This window comes from Podarcis filfolensis (genome assembly GCF_964270895.1).
Source record: "Podarcis filfolensis genome assembly, chromosome: 8".
In the NCBI taxonomy this organism is placed as follows: Eukaryota; Metazoa; Chordata; class Lepidosauria; order Squamata; family Lacertidae; genus Podarcis; species Podarcis filfolensis.
Window position 1 is genome coordinate 31,182,437 of NC_139611.1, and position 21,862 is coordinate 31,204,298.

The 21,862-nt window shown below is 46.1% G+C and overlaps 3 protein-coding genes across 10 annotated transcripts in view; all 3 read left to right on the forward strand.

Moving 5' to 3' along the window:
• The window catches only part of LOC310768260 (protein C19orf12 homolog), a 230,703-nt gene extending 209,797 nt beyond the window's left edge, over positions 1–20,906 (forward strand). The window contains exons 1-4 of one of the 4 annotated variants that reach the window (XM_083626143.1): positions 16,084–16,764; positions 17,300–17,376; positions 19,047–19,215; positions 20,505–20,906. In XM_083626143.1, coding sequence (XP_083482269.1) covers positions 19,056–19,215; positions 20,505–20,770 — 426 coding nt within the window. In that variant the 5' untranslated portion in view covers positions 16,084–16,764; positions 17,300–17,376; positions 19,047–19,055 and the 3' untranslated portion in view covers positions 20,771–20,906. Of the gene's footprint in view, positions 1–16,083; positions 16,765–16,995; positions 17,211–17,299; positions 17,377–19,046; positions 19,216–20,504 lie in introns of those variants that run through there. The other 3 variants (XM_083626144.1, XM_083626145.1, XM_083626146.1) reach the window with 3 other exon arrangements.
• On the forward strand, positions 1,134–8,166 carry LOC310768259 (protein C19orf12 homolog). Of its 2 annotated transcripts, XR_014551237.1 has the most exons (4): positions 1,134–1,521; positions 4,695–4,870; positions 5,573–6,859; positions 7,198–8,166. XR_014551237.1 is itself a non-coding variant. In XM_083626142.1 (3 exons), the coding sequence occupies exons 2-3, from the start codon at positions 4,711–4,713 to the stop codon at positions 5,836–5,838; spliced, it is 426 nt and encodes a 141-aa protein (XP_083482268.1). In that variant the 5' UTR covers positions 1,157–1,521; positions 4,695–4,710; the 3' UTR covers positions 5,839–6,877. The 2 variants fall into 2 exon arrangements, 1 of the variants encoding a protein (XP_083482268.1); XM_083626142.1 differs by lacking the exon at positions 7,198–8,166 and having other exon boundaries at positions 1,157–1,521; positions 5,573–6,877.
• On the forward strand, positions 7,198–14,294 carry LOC310768258 (protein C19orf12 homolog). 4 transcript variants are annotated; one of them, XM_083626138.1, is made up of 4 exons: positions 7,198–8,381; positions 8,441–10,894; positions 11,923–12,098; positions 13,560–14,294. In XM_083626138.1, exons 3-4 carry the CDS (start codon positions 11,936–11,938, stop codon positions 13,832–13,834), a joined length of 438 nt encoding a protein of 145 aa, XP_083482264.1. In that variant the 5' UTR covers positions 7,198–8,381; positions 8,441–10,894; positions 11,923–11,935; the 3' UTR covers positions 13,835–14,294. The 4 variants fall into 4 exon arrangements, with proteins under 4 accessions (XP_083482264.1, XP_083482265.1, XP_083482266.1 ...); XM_083626140.1 differs by having other exon boundaries at positions 8,307–10,371; positions 10,817–10,894; XM_083626141.1 differs by having other exon boundaries at positions 8,307–10,164; positions 10,817–10,894.
• Positions 20,907–21,862: the final 956 nt, after the last annotated feature.

The following is a 21,862-nucleotide window of genomic DNA, read 5'->3' on the forward strand; positions in this document are numbered from 1 at the left end:
ATGAAGAATTCAGAATCAGGTGAAGTGGACAAGCAGACAGTCTGAAAGAGTGTTCCAGTATGTAGAACCTTTTAAAAGCAGAGCTGGCTAGAAGCAGCACAATGCAAGAATGTGAATTGACAGAAAGAAACAGAAGGGAAGGCTTAAAGAGCCCTAGGATTACAATACTGACCATTGAGGAAATCCGCAAGATAAATGCCCTCAGGGCAGCGGACAATACTGATGTTGCAATTGAGGCAGCTAAAAGTTGCAATTGAGGCAGCTAAAAAACTCCACTTTGCTGGCCCCACCCCACCGAGTATACGACCCCCTGGAGTCATCCGACGCCCAGGACCACAGACCTCCAAGCACCCTAAATCTTGTCTCTCAGCAGCTCCTGATCCTTGTGATATAATAATGCTAATATGTGCCTACCTTGCAGGGCCATTTTAAGGATCAGTAAGATCATGTATGTGGAAGGTTGCTAGATACTACAGTATATATAAGCATAAGCAGAAAGAGTTTAGCATGAAATTCGAGTTGCTTGGGAAGGCAGGAGAGACAGCTTTAAAGGAAGAAAACAAATGGAAACACGTTTATTCATACTGGAATTTAAATTGTTGTAAACTTCCCCTGGGTTTGCTGATAAAGGGTGGGCAAGACATTAAAAACAACAACACTTATCATATGTGTGTGTTAATATACTTAACATATTTAAAGCTAATATATTTATTGAATAAATATGTATTGCCTATCTATAATAAAGTATTATTATTTTCCAAAGGGGAGGGGAGACGTCCACCCTAAGCATTTCCAAGGCAAAACGAGGAAGGAGGCGCGCGTGGAAAGCGGACAGATTTAATCCTTCTCCGCAAAAGCTTTCCGCTTCTTCCGGCGCCTCTGGCACACCGGGACTCAGGAGGCGCAGCCGCAAAGCTCTTCACCTGCAGAACGCCTGCCTGTTAAGAAGCAGCTGTTGCAAGCACAGGAGCCCTGACAGCGGCGCAGGAGAAAGACACGCTAGCCCTATAGTTTGCAGCTTCGGTGCCCCAGACCCGCCGACATTTCGGAAACTTGAGCAAGCTCGGTGCAGTTGCAAACGTGGCTGTGCGTCGGGACGCAAAGCGAGGCCCAGATCTTGCCCTCTGTGATCCCCCACGGGACCCGCGGCTGGGCGGGAGCGACCTCGGAGACCCGGCTGGGCCGAGACGGAGTTGTGCTCGCAGACCCGGGCCGAGGAAGGAAGGCTTCCGGATCCGGGGGCGAATTGCATGGCCCCGGGGCGGAGAGTAGGAGTTTGCAAAGGGGGTTGGGGAGAGACTCGAGGAAAGCACCCTGTTTGCCTGCCGGGGCTGGACGGAAGGGGCTCCCCATCCCCTCCGAGGCCGCTTTGCAAAGGCGCCGACTACATCTCCCATCACCCCTTGCTCACCGCTTTGCGTGCTGGGAATTGTAGTCCAAAAATTAAAGAAGCACATTCGCAAGGACTAACGGGTTTCCAGGGCAAGCCTTTCCAGGCTGGTTAAAAGGGCTTCCTCTCAGGTAAGTGAGAGTTTAGGCTTGCGGACTAGCAGCTTGCGTGGACTGGGACCCTCCTTTGCAGGAAGCGCGCAGCGATTCTGAACGATCAGCTCTGCTGCTCTGAAAATCACGGCTAAACACTACGGATTTCTCTTGCTTTGGCCCCGCTGATGACAACAGAAAGACCGTAGCTAGCAATGCGTGGCCACTTGCCTGTCCGCTGCTGGAGGCTGTGGACTGAAATGCAGGGAGGGACTTTTGCCTGATACTTGGAAGGGAAGGGCGGGGGCTGAACGACAGAAGCCCCGGGCGTGGTTGTTTTGACAGGCAGCGTGGCTAATGCAAAATCTCTGGCGGGGCGAATAAGAAGGAAGCCAGAGCGGTTTCTATCAAACGAGAGGGGAAACCCCCCAATATGCAGGCAACTGGTGGGTTCTTAATCCCTGCAAAAATCAAAGGAATCTGAATCCGCTATGAAGGACCTCAGGTGTGGCTGGGTTTCAGAGCAGATGTTCGAATCGCAATAGTCTCCTGTGGTTTGGGAGTGAGATCACTTCTGTGATCATGCCCGTGAAGCAATCTTTTTGTGTAAGGGCATCAATCCCACGAACTCTAAGGTGGTTTTTTTTGTTTTGTTTTTTGCAAAGCTGGGAGTTTATGGATTGCAATGAGAATGATGAAACCATGGAAGGTTTGCTCTGTATGCAAAACCAGGAACAGTTCAGAACTCCTATTTTGCAACCACAAAAAAACTTATTCTGAGAATTTTTAATTCCCCTACCACCACCACTTCTGCAGTCATGAGAGCTGGAAACTTAAGATGACAATGAAACTTTTCTCCCCCAGGAGGTAAAGCCCATTGACTTGCTTGCAAGTAAATCTTCTTTATCTCGCAGACCATTGGTTTACCTACCCCAGTGCTGTATACGCCGGCCTGGTTTCCCCACAACACTAAATCATGGTGTGATGTTATATGTGAATCCTGCCCAGCGACTTAATGATGGTTTCTTTAGAATCATAGAATCATAGAGTTGGAAGAGACCACAAGGGCCATCGAGTCCAACCCCCTGCCAAGCAGGAAACAAATGTTACAAATTTGTTACTTCTAACAAATGGTGATCTGGAGCCATGGTTTGTTGTTGACTTAGGAACCTTGGTTTATTTTAACTGTGGTTCAGTAATGCACATAAACCTAGGAGCTTTTCTTAATTGTGATTCGTTTGACCACCCCAAACCACAAAGGCACAAGGCAAGAGCAGCTGGGAAGCAAGGCAAATTTGGGAGACACTAGTCATGGTTTGTCTGAACATCTGTGGGACAACTCAACTATGGCCAAGTGTTTTGTGCAAACTGTTCCTCTTCCAACAGAGAACCTCTCTCAGCAGGGATGAGAGAGGATGGGGGGAGAGGGCCTTCTTGGTGGCTGCTCCCAGACTTTGGGACTCCCTTCCTAAAGATGTTAGACCGCCTCCCTCCTTGTTGCCCTTTCACTGGCAGGTGAAAGTCGATTTATTGCAACAGGCCTTCAGGAACTGACTGTTTTTATAAAGGTCTGGTGCTGTTATGTTTTTATTGTTACCTGTATTTTTAATAGATCTTTGTTTTGATAGTATTTTGATTGTCTTGATGGTTAATTACTATTAATGATTAGATGTCAGGGAACTGCCATCAGTGCCGGAGGGAGAGAGCAAGCTCCAGAGGGATTCCAGAGAGCGTCCCGGGATGGGGAGAGGCAGCCCAGCTTCTGGGGAAGAGAATCAGCGTAGCACCAGTGGAGAAGCGGGGCAGATGGGGGAATCAGCGAGGCGGTCCCATGATTCCTTGCCGGGAGAGTAAGGGTCCTCCGCTGCCTACGCCCTCCTTGCGCAGAAGGCTTCCGCGCAGGGAGAGTAGGAGGAGACTAGGCGTCAAATAGCTTCTTTGCTGGAAGAAGTTTAAGAAACGCCCACTGACGGATTCTGCCAGCGACTGAGACAGCCACGGGTGAGTGGCTGTCCGGACAGAAAAGGTTCACTCAGGCAACCCAGCCAGGTGTTGGCACTGGCTTACGCACGAGCAACCCCTAGAACCATTACATTATCTCTTCTATTTTATCTGTGTATTTGCATTTTTCTCTGTAACGTGCCTTGGGTCCCTGTCTGGTGAAAAGGCAAAATAATAATAATAATAATAATAATAATAATAATCTTGTTACCCAAAATTTCCTTTAATTAGAGGTGTGGTGGATTGAACTTGCGACCTCCTACATTGAGTATAGGAAACCTTTGGCCCTCCAGATATTGCAGAACTATAGTTCCCCTCAGCCCCAGCAAGCGTGGCAATGAAGCAATTAAGAAAACATCCTTTCACACTGATTAATTGATATCTGGTGCTGTAAACTGCTTTGATATTTTTTAATGATAAAGCACTATACAAATATTTTTGTAAATAGAGATGGGCAGCAGCTACATGGGGTATAAAAGAGCTCTTAGGTTAGGGGTTGGGAACCTCAGGCCCAGGGACCAATTCTGCCCCTCCAGACCTCTCTGGCTGGTCCTCGGGGTTCTCTCAGTGGTCCACCTCAGGTGCTTTTTGCCTGGTTGGAATGTGCCTTTGAACTGCGACTGCGCCTCTTTGCTTGCTTGGATGGAAGCATGTGTATACTTTATCACAGTTGCCCGCTGCCTGCTGTACAGAGGTCTGAGGCACATCCACTACACCCCACCCACCATTGGGGTGCACCCCCACCCAGAATAAAGTTGCTTGTGGTAGAATGCAGCCCTTGAGCCTGAGTTAGGTTCTCTCGCATTTCTATTAAGGTGTTGTACCTTTCCATTATAGGGGTGTGGGTGGCGCTGTGGTCTAAACCACTGAGCCTAGGGCTTGCAGATCAGAAGGTCAGCTGTTCGAATCCCTGCAATGGGGTGAGCTCCCGTTGTTTGGTCCCAGCTCTTGCCCACCTAGCAGTTCGAAAGCACGTCAAAGTGCAAGTAGATAAATAGGTACCACTCTGGTGGGAAGGTAAACAGTGTTTCTGTGCGCTGCTCTGGTTCACCACAAGCGGCTTTGTCATGCTGGCCGCATGACCCGTCTGCGGACAAGCACTGGCTCCCTCAGCCAGTAAAGGGAGATGAGCACCGCAACCCCAGAGTCGTCCGTGACTGGACCTAACGGTCAGGGGTCCCTTTACCTTTACCTTTCCATATGCTTTCAAGGTGTGAGCTACGCAAGATGCCTGTCAGCGTGAACGACGTCATGCAGCTCCTATGCTGTGTGTCTGAAGAGCGGAAAATGAGGGCGGCCTTCAAGCATTCGGGGCGAGGAGCAATCGTGGCTGGGGCAACTGCTTTCTTGGGAGGCTTGGTGGGCGGCCCTCCTGGCATAGCTGTCGGTAAGTGAGGCTCTCTTTTTGCAGAGGGTCTGTAGAAACTACCTTGCCGTTTTGCTTTAGAGCTAGCGATTCCCAAACTTTTTCGGACCCCGCAACCCAACTTGGCTCCATAGTGGTTTGCATGGCACTATCAAATTCAAAACGGCAACAACAAATTGCACATGTATTCAAAATCCAATTGAAACTATTTTTTTTTTTGTTAATTCAACAAAGTCCATGCCCTTGGTCCAGTGATACCAGCTTTTCAAAAGTCTGATAGTCTTTTACTCTTCCAGTGCTGCCCTGCACTTGCCTCTTAACAATTCCTGGGGGAAGGGATAGTACTGCCCGCTTTGGGGAACAAGCGAATTAGAATGTTAATATCCTGATTTTGCTCAAAAACAGGAAACAAAAAACCAGCCCTGCAAGATGGGGTGGCAACAATAAATCCATAGCACAAGCCTAACCACGTCTACTCAAAAATAAGGCCTGTCAAGGTCAATGGGGCTGACTCCAAGGTAAGGGTTGCAGCCTTAATAATATGCCACCAAAATGTAACAGCAACCAATATGTGAACACCCTAAAGCCAAATTATGGTCTTCATCCCCATCAGGAGGTTTGCACCCTGGATTCTGTGCATCTGCACATGATTTGCCACATGGGGGTGTTTCGCATTGGTGAGCGACGTGCGGCTTAAAATACATTTCTGTGCTGCTTTCCTAGGGGGCGCTGTTGGGGGCTTGCTTGGTGCCTGGATGACCTCTGGGCAGTTTCAGCCCATCCCTCAGATCATCCTGGAACTGCCTCCCGTGGAGCAGCAGCGGCTGTACGACAACGCCTACGCCATCATTGGGAATTTAGACTGGACCGATACAGCGCAGCTCATAGCCCTGGTCATGGGCAACAGAGCCATCCAAGACCAGCTGCTTTGCATGCTGACGAGCTACATCACCAACGAGCTTAGAGCCGAAATCAAGTATGAAAACTAGGGTCTGATGTGAAATTGAGCATGCTTAAGTAGACTTCTCCCCCCCCCTTTTTTTTGGTAACATGGAGAAAATCCTAAATCTGTTTGGATCAATGATTTTCCCATTGCAACTGAAGATTGTGACACTCTTATCTTCTGTTCTTCAAACCAATCTCAGAACAGTGTTTCCAATGGTTTGATGAGCCTCTGCCTTTCTATATCGTTATCATCGCTCTGGCTGCTGTGGATACCTCAGTTTCAGGCCTCGTGTCGACTCGCGAGAGCACATGTATGCGCACATAGAGAATTATGTTCACTGGAAGTTGACCACTTGTGACTACTAGGACCAGCAAGTGCCTGCGGCAGTCCTGCCCTGTGGTAGCTGGATGTGTGTGTGTGTGTGGCGGTGTAGTGCTTATCTATCTGGCGTCCTAACTGAATAATGCTGACAAAAGGGATCATCCTGGTTTAGATGTCTCTGGTTAAATGGAGCTCACAGCAGAATTCTGTTGGCTTGAATGAAGCTCGCTGCTATTATGGGATAGGCCATTCACACTGCATAGTGAAACACTTTGCCGTGTAAGCTGGGTGCATCAGAGACATCCCCAGAAGTCTGAATCCACGGACACACCCACACATGGGGGAAGAACTGGCAACCCTCCCATTTGTTATATGGCACAGAGCACCTTCTTTGGTAATGCTTCTTTGGTAACTAGCTAGCCAAGGCCATTACCTTAATATAGGGGTTTGGCAAGCTTGCTCCCTTATACCTTCAACCCACACAGATACAGGATCCTAAGAACTGGAAGGGGCTTAGGGCATCATCCAGAGTGACCCCACCCCACCCTACACCCACAACAACGGCTACCTGTTCTTCATCAGCATCTCACATTGATGCTGAAGGTGCTACTCTGCCACTATGAGTAGTAGCTATTGATACCCCTCCATTAATTTATCTAATTCTTTTTTTTTTAATGGTCATTGTTACATCTCATGGAAGTGAGTTCCACAGATTAACTAGTTGCTATCTGGAAGGGACGCGGGTGGCACTGTGGGTTAAACCACAGAGCCTAGGACTTGTCAACCAGAAGGTTGGCTGTTCGAATCCCTGCGACGGGATGAGCTCCCGTTGCTTGGTCCCCGCTCCTGCCAACCTAGCAGTTTGAAAGCACGTCAAAGTGCAAGTAGATAAATAGGTACCGCTCTGGCGGGAAGGTAAACGGCATTTCCATGTGCTCCTCTGGTTCGCCAAAAGTGGCTTAGTCATGCTGGCCACATGATCCGGAAGCTGTATGCCTTGGCCAATAAAGCGAGATGAGCGCCGCAACCCCAGAGTCAGTCATGACTGGACCTAATGGTCAGGGCTCCCTTTATCTGGAAGGGGGGGGAACCCATTTTCTTTTGTCTACCCTGAATTTTCCAATGTTCATGTATTTATTTCATAAAATTTATATACCGCTTGATTGTAAAACCTCAAAGTGGTTTACAAAAATATTTTTAAAAACTAAGTAAAAATTACAACAATACTTTAAAGCGTAAAGTCAAAATACTAATATTCATCTCTGCTTTCTAAGCATCTGGGTAGGGTTGTCTAAATAAATTATTATTTTTTAAGCAGGCACCGAATAGAGTACTGTGAAGGCGCCTCCTTGATATCAAGAGGCAGGGAGTTCCAAAGTATAGGTGCCACCACACTAAATGATAAAATTCTTGCAAATGCGGAATGGATATTACGTGGCATCTATCGTGCCAGTTCCGCTGATTGAAGTTGATGATGGGGCACATGGGATAAGGTGATCCAGTATATGTTCAACTTTATCGGATGGTTCCCTGGTTCTAGTATATGAGAATCAGAAAAAACTTCTCGAAGAACATAAGAAGAGCCTGCTGGATCAGGCCAGCGGCCCATCTAGTCCTGTGTCCTGCTCTCACAGTTGCCAACCAAATGCCTCAAGGGGAAAACTCACAAGCAGGACCCGACCACAAGGGCCTTCTCCCCTCCTGTGGTTTCCAGCAATTGGTACCCAGATGCATTGCTGCCTCTGTCAATGGAGGTGGAGCAATCATGGCTAATAGTCATTGATAGCCCTCTCCTCCTTTCTATCAATTTTCTCCAAGGTGGAGGTCTGAAATATTGCATGGCCCCTGATTCACCCAGGAATCCTAGGACTGTGCCATTAGGGACTTTTGCTACTTTAAAAATCAATCATGTTTCCTTTTGCTGTCAGAGAAAAATAAAACTTTGAAGCCTCAAGGTGCCTTTTTTGAAGCTGCAACGTACAGAGCCAATAATGTAGCATTATCTTAGTTTTGTGTGTGCGTTGGAAATAAATAAATTATCATACTGAAACTCAGAGGTAGATCTGTTTTTTTAAAAACTATTATATAGTGTGTGTTTGCATGACAGCTGATTCACCTGCCTTTGGAGACAAAAAACCCACAATTAAAAGCCACGTGTGATACAGATCTGTTTGAGTCTGCCCTGGCTCGAAATTTGGGTAGAATGCACACAGCCTCACTTTCAATTCTAATTGCATAGGAACATAGAAAGCTGACTTACACTGAGTCAGACTATTAGTTCATCTAGATCAGTATTGTTTACAGCTCTCCAGGGTTTCAGACAGGGAATCTTGTCGTCATGGAGGGTGCCTTTCCAAAGGCCCTCCTAAACCTGGAGCCAGATGCTCGGATTGAGTTCTGAGCAGACTCGGTTAGCAGTGGCATTACTTTATCCCCAGCTAATGGACAGTTGGGGTATGGGGCATGGCAGAACAGCCAGGGAGTAGCAGTCATCCTCCCATCATTGAGTCAACAAGCACCCATCCAGTGCATAGGATTAGACTGGATTCAGGTCCTTTCCGTGTCTATTTGTGGTGGCCATATTTGGCAGAGGATCAAAGGCCCAAAACAACCTGTTGAGTCAATTGTTTTTAACATCACACTCCTGTATAATGGCTCCACCAACATGCAGTCAGCATCAAGCTGCTGATGGTTGCAGGGCTCCTTTAAGTACAGCTGCAATTCTGGGTTTATTTACCTGGTGAAAACACACTGGAATTTCTGAGTAGGGAGTGGGGGAGAAATTCAATTCAGTTTGCTTTGAAAGGTGAAGTTGCTTCATTCACACTTTTCCCAGAACAAGATGTGAACAGAAATGCAGCCATCATTTGACATTCACACTTCTCCGAATTTCCCAGTGCAGTTCTCTATCCAAGTACAATGGTACCTCGGTTTAAGAACGATTTGATTTACAAACTCCACAAAACCGGAAATAGTGTCTTGGTTTGAGAACTTTACCTCAGTCTAAGAACAGAATCTGAACGGTGGAAGGGCACCGGCGACAGGAGGCCTCATTAGGGAAAGCGCGCCTCAGTTTAAGAACGGTTTTGGTTTAAGAATGGACTTCCACAACGGATCAAGTTTGTAAACTGAGGTACCACTGTAATGTGCACAAAAATACTTACACTGGAGTAAAGTGTGCTTTACAGTTAGTGGAAATAACATCCCAATATGTGTTGTGCTAGGCAAAATTGCATGCTAAAATGTGTATGTTTTGGAGAAACTGACACTCAATTGCTGATCTGTGTGTGTGTGTTTTGAGGGGGAGCTTTATTTTTGCAAACTGTTGTGGAAATGTGGACAGCTGAATTTAAGACGGGGAAAGCAATAAACTGAGAAAACTGACATATTCTCCCCTCCCTACCTCTGAGCAAACATGATTTAGGATTACACAGTAAGCCTTTCTAATTCTAACACATATAGCAAGTCATTCTTTCGAAACACCCTATTTCACCAGCCTATCCATAAAATGAAATGTCTTGACGACTGATCATCTGGGCCTGCAATTATGTGAGTGGCTGATGTGAAATCACGAGGCTGTAATGGACTGAGGAGAGGGGGGGAGAGAGAACCACCTAATTTAGACAATACTGAGCTAGGTGGACCAGTGATATGACTGGAATAAGTGGTGCTGGGTTATCCAACAGACAGACCAACCATGTGCTTAGTGCACCAGCAAAGCAGGGGCTCCCTGACCCCATAAAAAAAACGTTCTGAAGGAATTTGGCATATGATATTTCAAAGGGAGGAAAGCATCAAAGTAGTCATTGGGAAAGATTTATTACACCTGCTTACACGCCACTAGATTTTTCTGTTCTCTTTTTATTACGTATCCCACCTGTACCAGGGACCATCCTGTCAACACAGATGGAAATAGTGGGAAGAAATCAAATCCTTTCAAGCTTAGTAATAAATTGTTTTATTATTAAAGATTTATTCTTATGAGTTATACAAACTTTGTTTCTTTCCCCTTTCTAATCTATATATGCAGAAAAACAGAATACGCTGTGTAAGTTGTTTTGTTTATTGTTTTTATTTTGAATTGCATATGGAGAGCGGGGAGACGCCATAATCTTTGCAGTGCTTAGGGCTTCTAAAGGCAGCTTCCTGTGTTACAGTTTTGATTAAACAAAAAACAACAACAAAATAGTGGGTAAAATTAATCACACCAGAAGGATGGAGATTGGGCAGTTAAGCAAAAGGCTCCATAGGTCAGGTGAGTCTGAGGAAGTACTTGATGAGGCAAGTGGGAAAGGGTTGGCACCATCAAGGTCTTCTGCAAGATAATTCCAAATCGGCAAGACAGGGCTGGTGGGATTGCTTGAGGACGGAAGAAACCTCTGGACTGAGGAGCCTGGTGAAGTCTAAGGAGCACAGGTAAGACTCTAGAGACCATTGGAGATATTGGAAGTGGGGGAGCTAACAGCAGCATGGCTGAGGACTGAGTGGCTCCAATGTAAGGCTGAAGACTTTGTGCTGGATGCAGGAACAGGCAAGAAGTCAGTGCAGGGTTTGATTTAAGGAGGCGGGGCTTTCTACAAAGCTGCTCAGGCCCAACCTTGATTGGGTCAGCAAAGAGGAGCACCTGTTTTTGAAAAACTGAAAGTGGGGTTTTCTACAAAGCTGCTCAGGTTCATTTCCTCATTTGCATCCTGAATTAGAAGAACCATCTGCTGAAGTGGTCCAGTTTGTGGAAATATTGTAGCCAAAGAAGTTTTCTTTAGGAGTCAGGCAATTGGGTAAGTGATATTGTAACTCTCTTAAGCTATTAATATTACTTATATGTTTCCTAAACACGTTTACTTGGAAGTGAGGACCTCTGACTTCAATGAGGGTTTCACCCCTGTAAATGTGCTGCTGTCTTAGCTATTGACCTTAACCTCTTTAATGGGCTTTCTGTTAAAGGAAACAAGATAGGATTTGCTATTTATTGAGACACAAAGGGGGAAGGGAGATTTGTTTGGCTTAGTTTCACCTTTTCAGATTATATTTCTTTGTGAGAGTTCTTGATTATAGCAAAGACACGCCCATACCCTGACAACTAATTATCTTACTAAATTGCAAAGGTTGCAGTCTTACCTGCAGTTGGGCGTAAGCCCCCATGAACTGTGTTGTAAGACTGTAAATTAAATGGAGGCATGGGGTGTGAGAAGCCTCGAAAATATGAGAACCATAAGGCAATATACACCTTTTTTGGCACCAGTATAAATGGGTTATTGTCTGCAATGTTGGGTTTTGTATGCCAGTCTAAACAAGGGATGGTATTCAGTGCTTGTCCTGCTCAGAGGAGAATCATTGAAGTTAATAGACATGCCTCACTTCATTCATGAATTTCAGTGGGCCTTCTCCAAGTAGGACTTAGTTGAGTACAATGCAAGAAGCAGATTTCTAGGTCTGTGGTTGTGAGAGAGAAAAGCATGGCAAATATGACCAATTATATTCATCCCAAGCAATGTGGTTCAATACCAAGGGAAGAGTCATGAGACTTGTTCAGCAGCAGATACTGTGGGGTGTCTAGAAGAAAAAGGCTCTCATTTTAGAGGGCTTGCTTTGCATGCAGAAGGTCCCAGATTCAGCTCCCAGCATCTCCAAGCAGGGCTGGGAGAGGCTCCCTGCCTGAAACTGTGCAGAGCTGCTTCCATTAGGAGCTCTATTCTGCCATATACTATGTCAAGTCATTCCTAGATGCGCCAAATCGCCTGACTCTGTATATGGCAGCATCTTGTGGGCATGCTCATTGAAGTGGATCTTCCTTTCTGCTTTCAAGGTATAAGCCAGACATGTCGCCAATTGCCGTGAATGAGATGATGCAGCTTCTGGGCCGACTATCTGATATATGGGGAATGAAGGCTGCCATCAAGCAACCCAAACGAGTTGCCCTTGCGGCAGGTTTGGGGGCCCTGTTTGGGGGCTTGTTGACCGGACCAGTTGGCATTCCAGTAGGTAAGTATGTGCTTCCTTATGAACCAGAAATCTCAGCGCAAAATTGCCTTGCCTATTTAATTAAAGCGGTAGTGAATGGGTATGGAGGCATACATGTTATGGTTAGCGCTGGGGAAGGGCCGTGGCTCAGTGGTAGAGCATCTGCCTTGCAGGCAGAAGGTTCTTGTTTCAATCCCTGGAAACTCCAGTTAGGGCTGCCTGAAGCCCTGGAGAGCTGCTGCCAATCAGTGTAGAAGATGATCCTGAGCAAGACGGACCCATGGTTTGACTTAGTATAAGGCAGTTTCCTGTGTTCCTGTCCAGGAAGGAGTCTTAACTCCTTTCATGGACAATCACCCAGAATTAATGGCAGTCAAAGACCTGGTTCACACATCACCGTGAGCCCCAACAATGATCTACTGAGAGTGCTGCTTGGTTTCTCCCTGGTCCTTTTAGGGAATTGTAGTCTCAAAACATCTGGAGGGCCGGAGTTTGCCTATGCCTGGAATAGATGAATCCACCTAAGTGAGAGATTGAAAAAACGCTTGCTACATTAAGCTGAGCCTGCCTCATTCTATATAGGATAGCAAGGGCGTGTGTCAGTATCAGAGCAACATTCAAAGCTTAGGGAGGCAAATCACCTGCCCTTGTTGTAGCTGCATGCAGAATTATGTGTATTGCCCTGTATTAGGGACGCGGGTGGTGCTGTGGGTAAAACCTCAGCGCCTAGGACTTGCCGATCGCATGGTCGGTGGTTCGAATCCCCGCGGCGGGGTGCGCTCCCGTCGTTCGGTCCCAGCGCCTGCCAACCTAGCAGTTCGAAAGCACCCTCAGGTGCAAGTAGATAAATAGGGACCACTTACCAGCAGGAAGGTAAACAGCGTTCTGTGTGCTGCGCTGGCTCGCCAGATGCAGCTTGTCACGCTGGCCACGTGACCCAGAAGTGTCTGCGGACAGCGCTGGCCCCCGGCCTCTTAAGTGAGATGGGCGCACAACCCTAGAGTCTGGCAAGACTGGCCCGTACGGGCAGGGGTACCTTTACCTTTACCTTTATTGCCCTGTATTACCTTAAGCTAGTGATTTGCATGTATATTGTGGTGATCTTAACATTAAAGCCTATTGGAAGACTCCTCATTCAAGTCCTTGTTCCTCAGCAACTGGGAACCAGGACAGAATCCTTGTATGAAATGAAACATTCCAAGGCAGGGTCCTCTGGGCTCTGATCTTCACCTATACCAGAAGACAAAGGGGGTGTGTGTTTGTGTGTACCTGTGCATGTGCATGTGCAGCTGGGGCAGCCCAGCCAGATGGGTGGGGTTATTATTATTATTATTATTATTATTATTATTATTATTATTATTATTGTTATGCATAAATGTACCAGAACTCTTGAATCTGCAAAAGATTTTCTGGATTGGGCTGCAAAGCTTTCAAAGCAGGATGGCTTACAATACAATACTTCTCTCTGTATGGCTTTTCTAGGGGGTACAGTTGGTGGCTTGGTCGGCTCTCAGATGACAGCTGGACAATTTAAGCCTGCCCGTCAGATTATTCGGGAAATGCCTCCCGCGAAGCAGCAGCAACTGTACAAGATAGCCTTTCGAGTCATCCAGGACATGGAGTGGCCGAACGTGGTGCAGCTCATGAACCTGATCATGGAAGATGTAGCCATACAAGAGCAACTGATTGGGGTGGTGATGGACTATCTCGCCAATGAACTCAAAGCCGAAATCAAGTTCGACAAAACGAAACCTTGACGAAACCAATGTGTGTGCATTCAGATGAAGATACCACCAGCCTCACTGGGGACGTCTGGTGCAGGTCCTAGGCTAAGCAGGCACCAAACATTTAAAGCATTTGACTTTCCCCAAAATAATCCTGGGAACTGTAGCTTTTAAAAGGTTGCTGGGGAATTATAGCTCTGCGAGGAGTAAACTACAGTTCCCAGGATTATTTTGGGAGAAAGCGGTGTCCTTTAAATGTATGGCACGCGCAGCTCTAGATCTATTGGTGCGGGGTGCCTTTTGTCTCCCATTTTTATCCTTATATGCTTGTTTTCTTTCATTTCTCCACTAATCTTGATTTAGAAAAAGAAAAGTTCAGAGTTGGAATGTGCCTTTTTGAAACAGAGTGCCAAGAAAATAGAAAAAAACAATGTTTCTGTTTCCACCCCCCCCCCCCTTAGCAGCTGAATTCAAATAAATCTGCCCCTTGTGAGCTTTGGTGTGATTGCGTTTTAAAAACTGTTTACAAGTCTCCTGAGTAGGGATGAGGGGAAAATGCGAGTTTGTTTTCATTTTAATGGAATCTGCATTTTAATTTGCATTCCAGAACTAATACATGAGCTGTCCTTCAAAATTTGCTTCTCAAAATTTTGTAGTGAAGTTCTCTAGCCAGCCAGCCAATGTATGCAAAAATGCATATACTAGTCAAAATTGCATAGCAAAATATTTATTAGGGGAAATCCACACTAAAATGCTTGCAAATGCAGGCAAGGCACATTGGACAGCCTCCTGTGATGTAAATATGGGTCTGGCTGTAGACTGGGGGAGTGACTGTAGCTCCAGTGTTCAATTGCTCTCATTTCCAGGTACAAGGGTCCTGTTATCTAGGCTACAAAACACTTCTGAAAGCTGCTTTCAACCAGAGCAGAGAACCCTTCAGGAGATGAGCTATGGTCATTTGTCTCTGAACCAAAGTAGACATGGTGATAAAAGTGTCGGCATCATTGTTATTTTTAAATCTGCATGGTGCATGCAAATGGCAGTCACTGGGTTGTGAGGTGGGGTGGGAATGAAGCCAACAATTGCTGCTGGTGGTGCAGAGGAGGGATTTTAACCCTTTTCTTCCCTGCTGTGGTCATGATAAGAATGGCTCCTGTGAAGCTGTTGTTTGCATGGGAGCAAAGCTCCCTTTGGCATCACACATATGCCAGACAGAAGTAATGGACAGAGTGCAGGGCTAGGACTTGGGAGAAACCAGGATCTGAATTCCCCACTTGGCCGTGAAACTCACAACATCGGGATGAGGATTTGGAGGTGAAGCCGAATGCTTCATGGACCAAGGTGGCTTTGAGGAAGAATTTGATAAAGCAGTGGTTGGGGGATTTCAAGGAGAGACTTCTAGGAAGTAGTTGAGGAGAGAGGAAACCATTGAACTGAGGAGTGGGGTGAAGCTAGAGGAGCAAAGGCGAGACTTATGAAGATGTTAAGGCAGTGAGATAGGAGAGCCCCCCCCTTTTCCATTAACTTATGTATAAGGTGGTATGACTTTACTGACTCAGTTTCTGAAGTCCAGTATGGGTAAGCAGAGCCTTCCAGGATTTAGTGCAGGCATTGCACATATGCCAGAGTGATGTAGTGGAATAGAGTGCTGGGCTAGGACCTGGCAGAGACCAAGGTTCAAATCACTCAGCCATGAAGTTTACTGGGTGACCCTGGGCCAGTCACTGCCATTCTTCACCTAATCTTACCTCACGGGGCAGGGGGGCGGGTTGTGTGGATTAAATGAGGAGGGGGAGAACCATGTACACCACTCTGAGCTCCTTGGTGAGACCTTTTGTACATCCAAGGAAGACACCTTGCATCAACTCCAAACTTCGTCCATGATGGAGCTGATGGCACAGCATTTCTGAGCACATCTGCCCAGGTCTCAGTTACACATGTCAGGTTGTCCCTCTCACTGACAATCAAATCATGAGGGCACTAGCTGGAACACGAGCAGAGGACGGCGATCAAGATGCTCAAGGGTCTGGCAACCAAGCCTTATGAGGAATGGTTGAGAGAGTTGGGGATGTTTAGCATGGATTTAGAGGAGACCGATAGGAGATGTGATAGCCATCTTCAAATATCTAAAGGACTGCCACATGGAAGATGGAGTGAGCTTGTTTTCTCTTGCTCCGGAGGCTAGGACCCAAACCAATGGATTCAAATGACAAGAAAAAAGATTCCCACGAAATGTTAGGAATAACTTTCTAACAGTAAGAGTTGTTCGACAGTAGGACGGACTACCTAGGACATTGGTAGACTCTCCTTCACTGGCGCTTGGATGGTCCTCTGTCAGGAATGCTTTAGCTGTGATTTCTGCTTTGCAGGGAGTTGGACTAGATGATGATCGAGACCCCTTCCAACTTTCTAATTTTATGATAGATGCTTTATTCTGGACAGACAAGGGATTTGCTTGGTCAGCATTCACAGATTCTGATATATGGTGGACAAACAGAGGAAGCAAGTGCTTTGATGTAACTAGCTCTCCTCCTCCCCATGGATATTCACCCACCTCCATACCTCCCACTCCCTGCCATTACTTGCATGGAAGGTCCTTTCCCCTCCTTCATCCCTGGTCCAGACACCTACTTCTCTTAACCTTTGTCTACTCACAGGGTTAGCAGGGAGGAAATGCAGATGTAACCATCCCAGCTACCCCACAACCTTGCTCCATCTTCTAAGTGACATCCCTTTAGATATTTGAAGATGCAATCTTATCACCTCTCAGCCTCCTCCTCTCCACACTAAGCATACCCAACTCAACAGTTCCTCATAAGGCTTGGCTTCCAGGCCCTTTATCATCTTGCTCCACCTTCTCAGCACACATTCCAGCTTGCCAATATCCTCCTTAACTTGTAGTGCCCAGAAGAGGACACAGGAGTCCAGGATTAGGAGGATAAGCAAAAGGTACCTTGGACCAGGTGGGTTTCAAGAAGAATTTGACAGCAAAGGTGGGGGGTGACTTAGGTATTCTGGGAGAGAATAGGCCAGGCAGTGGCGTAGCGTGGGTTGTCAGCACCCGGGGCAAGGCAAGTAATTTGCACCCCCTAACCCGTGGATTTGCGCCCCCTAACCCTAACCCCTAGATGTTGCGCCCGGTGTGGCCGGGCCCCCCCCGCACCCCCCACGCTACGCCACTGATTCCAGGCATTGTTTGAGAAGGGGAGAACCTTTGTACTCTAGGGTGTGGTGAAACTGAAGGAGCAAAGGTGACTCTTATGTGGACATTCAGGCTGAGAGATAACAGACTTGGCTACTGAGAGCCTTGAAGTTAAAACTGACAAGTTTGTGTGAGACACAGGAGCAGACAGGGAGCCAATTGATTAAAGGAGGTGTGTCTGAGGCTTGATTGGATTAGCAATAAACTGTGAGCAGTGGGTTTTTGTTAAACTGAAAGTCAGGTTTTATTCAAAGTTGCTTACTTTCATTTATTAATTTGCCTGCTTCCTGAACCAGAAGAACTATCTCTTGAAGAGGTCCATTTTGCTGTCTTATTCTATCTGAAGAGGTTCCTCTAGGAGAGAAGCTGTTGCGTGAGTGATATTGTAAAATCTCTTAAACTATTTTTAATTGAGTTTCCTTTATTAACATGTTTGTTCAGAAGTAAGGCCCACTGACATCAATGAGACTTACTCCCTTGTATGCATGCGCCGCTGCCCTAGTTTTCTGCCTGAATCCTTTACTGGGCATTCTGCTAAATGAAACAAGGTAGGATTTGTTATTCATTGAGCTACGAAAAAGGAGAGGAGTAGGGTGTTTTTTAAAATTTTTTGTTGCAATGCAACATTTCACTTTTCAGATTATATTCCTTTTTCAAGTTTCTGTGGATGGCATTCAGTGCTAATTCTACTCAGTAATTTCAGTGGGTCAACTCGAGAGTAGTACTAACACCGAATACCACCCATAGGGTTTGTATTACATCTTATTCTATTGCTAAATCATGAAGGTTGCAGTTCTGCTTGCACTTGGATGTCAGCTGCAATGAACTAAAAAAAATATGTTTATTTTCTGCCAGACCTTTGTTTTTAATTGTCTGTGGCCCCTTCAGTGGGTGGGATGCCTTGGTCTTGCCGTTTACATTTTAAAAAATATGAATGCATTTTTGCCTTTTGTTTTTACTGTTTTAATTTCATATTTGTTTTAATGTATGATTACAAGTGACTCTGAGTTATGTTTTGTAAAAAAACCCCTAATAATAGGTTCAAATAGTAACAACAAGAACAATAATAAATGAGGTTATTAAGAAATGTATTGTAAGATAACAAGAAATTAAATGGAACTATGTGGGTGCTAGAAGGCCTAAAATATGGGTCATAAAACAAGACCAAACTTCTTTGCAGCTGTGGAAGAAGATTGTGATTGTAGTCTTGTACAGTGGAACCTCGGTTTTCGAGCATCTTGGAAGCCAAACGTTTTGGTTTTTGAATGCCGAAAACCCAGAAGTAATTGCTTCCATTTTCGAATGCACCGTAGAAGTTGAAAGGCTTCTGAGGCGCATTTCTCAATTTCTCCATTGAAATTGCCAACCGCCCATTGTGCCCTGGTTGTCAAACGTTTCGTAAGTTGACCGGTCTTCAGGAACGGATTACGTTCGACAACCGAGGTTCCACTGTATCTTCTTGTATTCCAATAAAAACAGGGAGTAGATCCTTGGTCTCTGGCTGCATATGAGAAAAGTACAGCAAGCAAGACCCAAAAAGCTCTTAATGCCCAAAGCATTGCAGTTCAAAACCAACAGATGAATCATGAGGCTTGTCAAGCTTAAGATATTGTGGGAAGCTGGGAGGGGAAGCGACTCAGTGGTAGAACATTTGCCTTGCAAGGAGAAGGTCCCACATTCAATCTCCTGCATCTCCAGGTGTGGAAGAGAAAACTGTCAGAACCGTGGGAAGGAAAGCCAGCTGGCTTGGCCCCAACCGGAGAGTCTCCCTTCTCAGCCTTGCCGCTCAGAAATCCCACATATCTACAGCAAAGGGTGGAATGGAATTCCCAACAAAAGCTCCCTGCCTGGAATCCAGAAGAGCTACTGCCAATCAGTGTAGGCACCCCTGAGCTATATGGACCAGTGGCCTGACTCAAAGTGGAAGGCAGCTGCCCAGCACACTCTGTGTGTGTTTTCCGTCTGTATAATTTTAAAACAATTTGTTGAATTGTGCATGCATGTGTTGTGACCACTGTACATTTTTTTAAAAAAAAATTCAAGGTATAAACAATGCCGATTCATATGAATGATGTGATTCAACTTCTGTGCCGGTTATCTGAAGTGCGGGGAATGAAGGCGGCCATCAAACATTCGGGACGAGGAGCACTTATGGCAGGTTTGGGTGCCTTCACTGGAGGCTTGATGGCCGGACCGGTTGGACTTGCAGTGGGTGAGAACATGCTCCTTTATCAAATGGAAACCTCAGTGCAAAATGATCTTGCCATTGAACTAAAACATTAGTGAATGAATACGGAAACACACGTTGGTGATGGGAAGGGAAAAGGCTGTGGCTCAGTGGAAGGAGCACCTGCCTGGAAAGCAGAAGGTCCCAGGTTCCACTGCCAGCACCTTCAGAGTAGGACTAGGAGAGACTTCTGCCTGAAACCCTAGAGATCCGCTGCGGGTGTCAGTCTAAGGCAGCTTCACTAAATCATGATCCCGGCTGGCTTACCTGTTGTGCCGCACAGAGCTAAAAGGACTCTGCAATCTGCTCCTTGGGAGACAGCACGCTTGTGGCAGACCACGGGTTGGAGTAGCACTATGTGCAAGTACAGCTAGAGTGGATTTTTTGAGGTGGCAGAGGTGAACAAACACATTGAACTAATGCTAAATTGCAGTTTGGGATGGATGTGATCAGAACCAGAAATCCTCAATCCAGTGAGCTATTTCCCCTCTATCTTCCACCCTGTTCCATTTCCGCCTTACAGCTGTCAATGGTCAAAATGTCTATATCTCCCAAATGCCACCCCAGGTGTCTTCCAACTTTCCACTCTACTTACTCCTAACTTTCCTTACTCTGAGGGATTTCTCCTTTCCAAAAGCAGCACCCAAGAGCTGGTTCATTACTTAGGTCGTATCAAATGTTAATCCTACTCAGCATGACCATATTTGTAGTCAAAGGACATAGCTAATACATGTTCAGTAAATTCAGTGGGCCTACTGGCTGGGTTTTCAAGTTTATGAGCTCTAATCCAGGAGTAGGCAACCTAAGGCCTGTGGGCCAGATGTGGCCCAATTGCCTTCTCAATCCGGCCCACAGAAAGTCCAGGAATCAGCGTGTTTTTACGTGAGTAGAATGCGTCCTTTTATTTAAAATGCATCTCTGGGTTATTTGTGGGGCCTGCCTGGTGTTTTTACACGAGTAGAATGTGTGCTTTTATTTAAAATGCATCTCTGGGTTATTTGTGGGGAATAGGAATTCATTCATCCCCCCCCCCAAAAAAAATATAGTTTGGCCCACCACATGGTCTGAGGGACGGTGGACCAACCCACGGCTGAAAAAGGTTGCTGGCCCATGCTCTAATCTATCCCCACAACAGAAGACAAGGGGTGTATGGGTGCATGAGTGAGTGAATGAATGCAGCAGAAGGATTGAATCTGCAAAAAGGCTTTCTAGATAGAGGTGTAATGCTTTGAGAGCAGGGTGGCTTAAAACACCTCTCTGTGTTGCTTTTCTAGGTGGGGCACTTGGTGGCTTGATTGCAGCCTCAATGTCCAGTGGACAATTTAAGCCCGTCCCTCAGATTATTCTGGAACTGCCTCCAAGAGAGCAAAAACGGCTTTATGAAGATGTCCGGGCCATTGTTAGGAACATGGATTGGATGGATGTGGCACAGCTCACAGCACTAGTCATGGGAAGCTCATCTGTTCAAGAGAAATTGCTCATGGTGGTGACAAACTACATCACCAAGGAGCTTGGCGCTACAATCAAGTATGGAGAGTAAAAACCATAAGAGCAGCAGTCTGTGAAGAGCAACATAGAGAAGTCAATGCTGCCTGAAGATCCCGCCAACTATACTGTGGATGTTTGGTGCAAGTCCTAGGCTTTGCAGAGATGACACAATTAAAGGGCTACAATACCACTTTAAGAGTCATTAGGAACTATTTGTTAAGGATGCAGAGAGTTTTGCACAGCACCAGTACAAACCCACCACTAATGCACTACAGTGGTACCTCGGGTTACATACGCTTCAGGTTACAGACTCCGCTAACCCAGAAATAGTGCTTCAGGTTAAGAACTTTGCTTCAGGATGAGAACAGAAATCGTGCTCCGGCGGCGTGGCAGCAGTGGGAGGCCCCATTAGCTAAAGTGGTGCTTCAGGTTTAAGAACAGTTTCAGGTTAAGAACGGATTAAGTACTTAACCCAAGGTACCACTGTATTTCTGTGGCAATGTTGGGTTACAGAACACACCTGCAAAAAACAAACCAACCCAGAACCCACCAGTCTGAAGATTCAGTTGCTAGTTTAATAGTAGCTGGCTTCTGTGCAATGGACACAGAAAAAGTTTCTTCCAGGCAGCAAATTGTCAGCCTTTGTATCCAATGTAGCATCAAGTTAAAGTCACTAAGCAGGCGAGATGTCTTGCACCAGCAGAATGCTCCTGTGCAAGGGCATGCAAAAGCTGGTAACTTTTTGTGCAATAGATTACATAACCTGTTGAGTGGGATTCTTCTGTTTCCAACATTAAAATTCAGCTGCCCATTGGTGCAAGAATCCTTGAACTAGTGGTCAGAGAACACTGAATACAGCCCGTGGACATTTTCACAAGCCAGTCTCTCTCAAATGCTGTCTGTGAGAGCAGAACTCATTGATTTTATACAGGATGTTTTGTCTGACTCAAGGCCAGGGATGGGGAACATGTGGTCATCCAGATGTCAGTGGATGGGACAGCATCTTCCAATGCACCTGATGGCATCTTAGGCAGTGTATGGCAGGCCACATGGAGTTCTTTTCATAAGCGTTTGACCGCTGCTGCCTGACCCACAGTGTCTGCTGCCAGAGGCAGCTACCATACTCTTCCTAATGGTAGGGCCG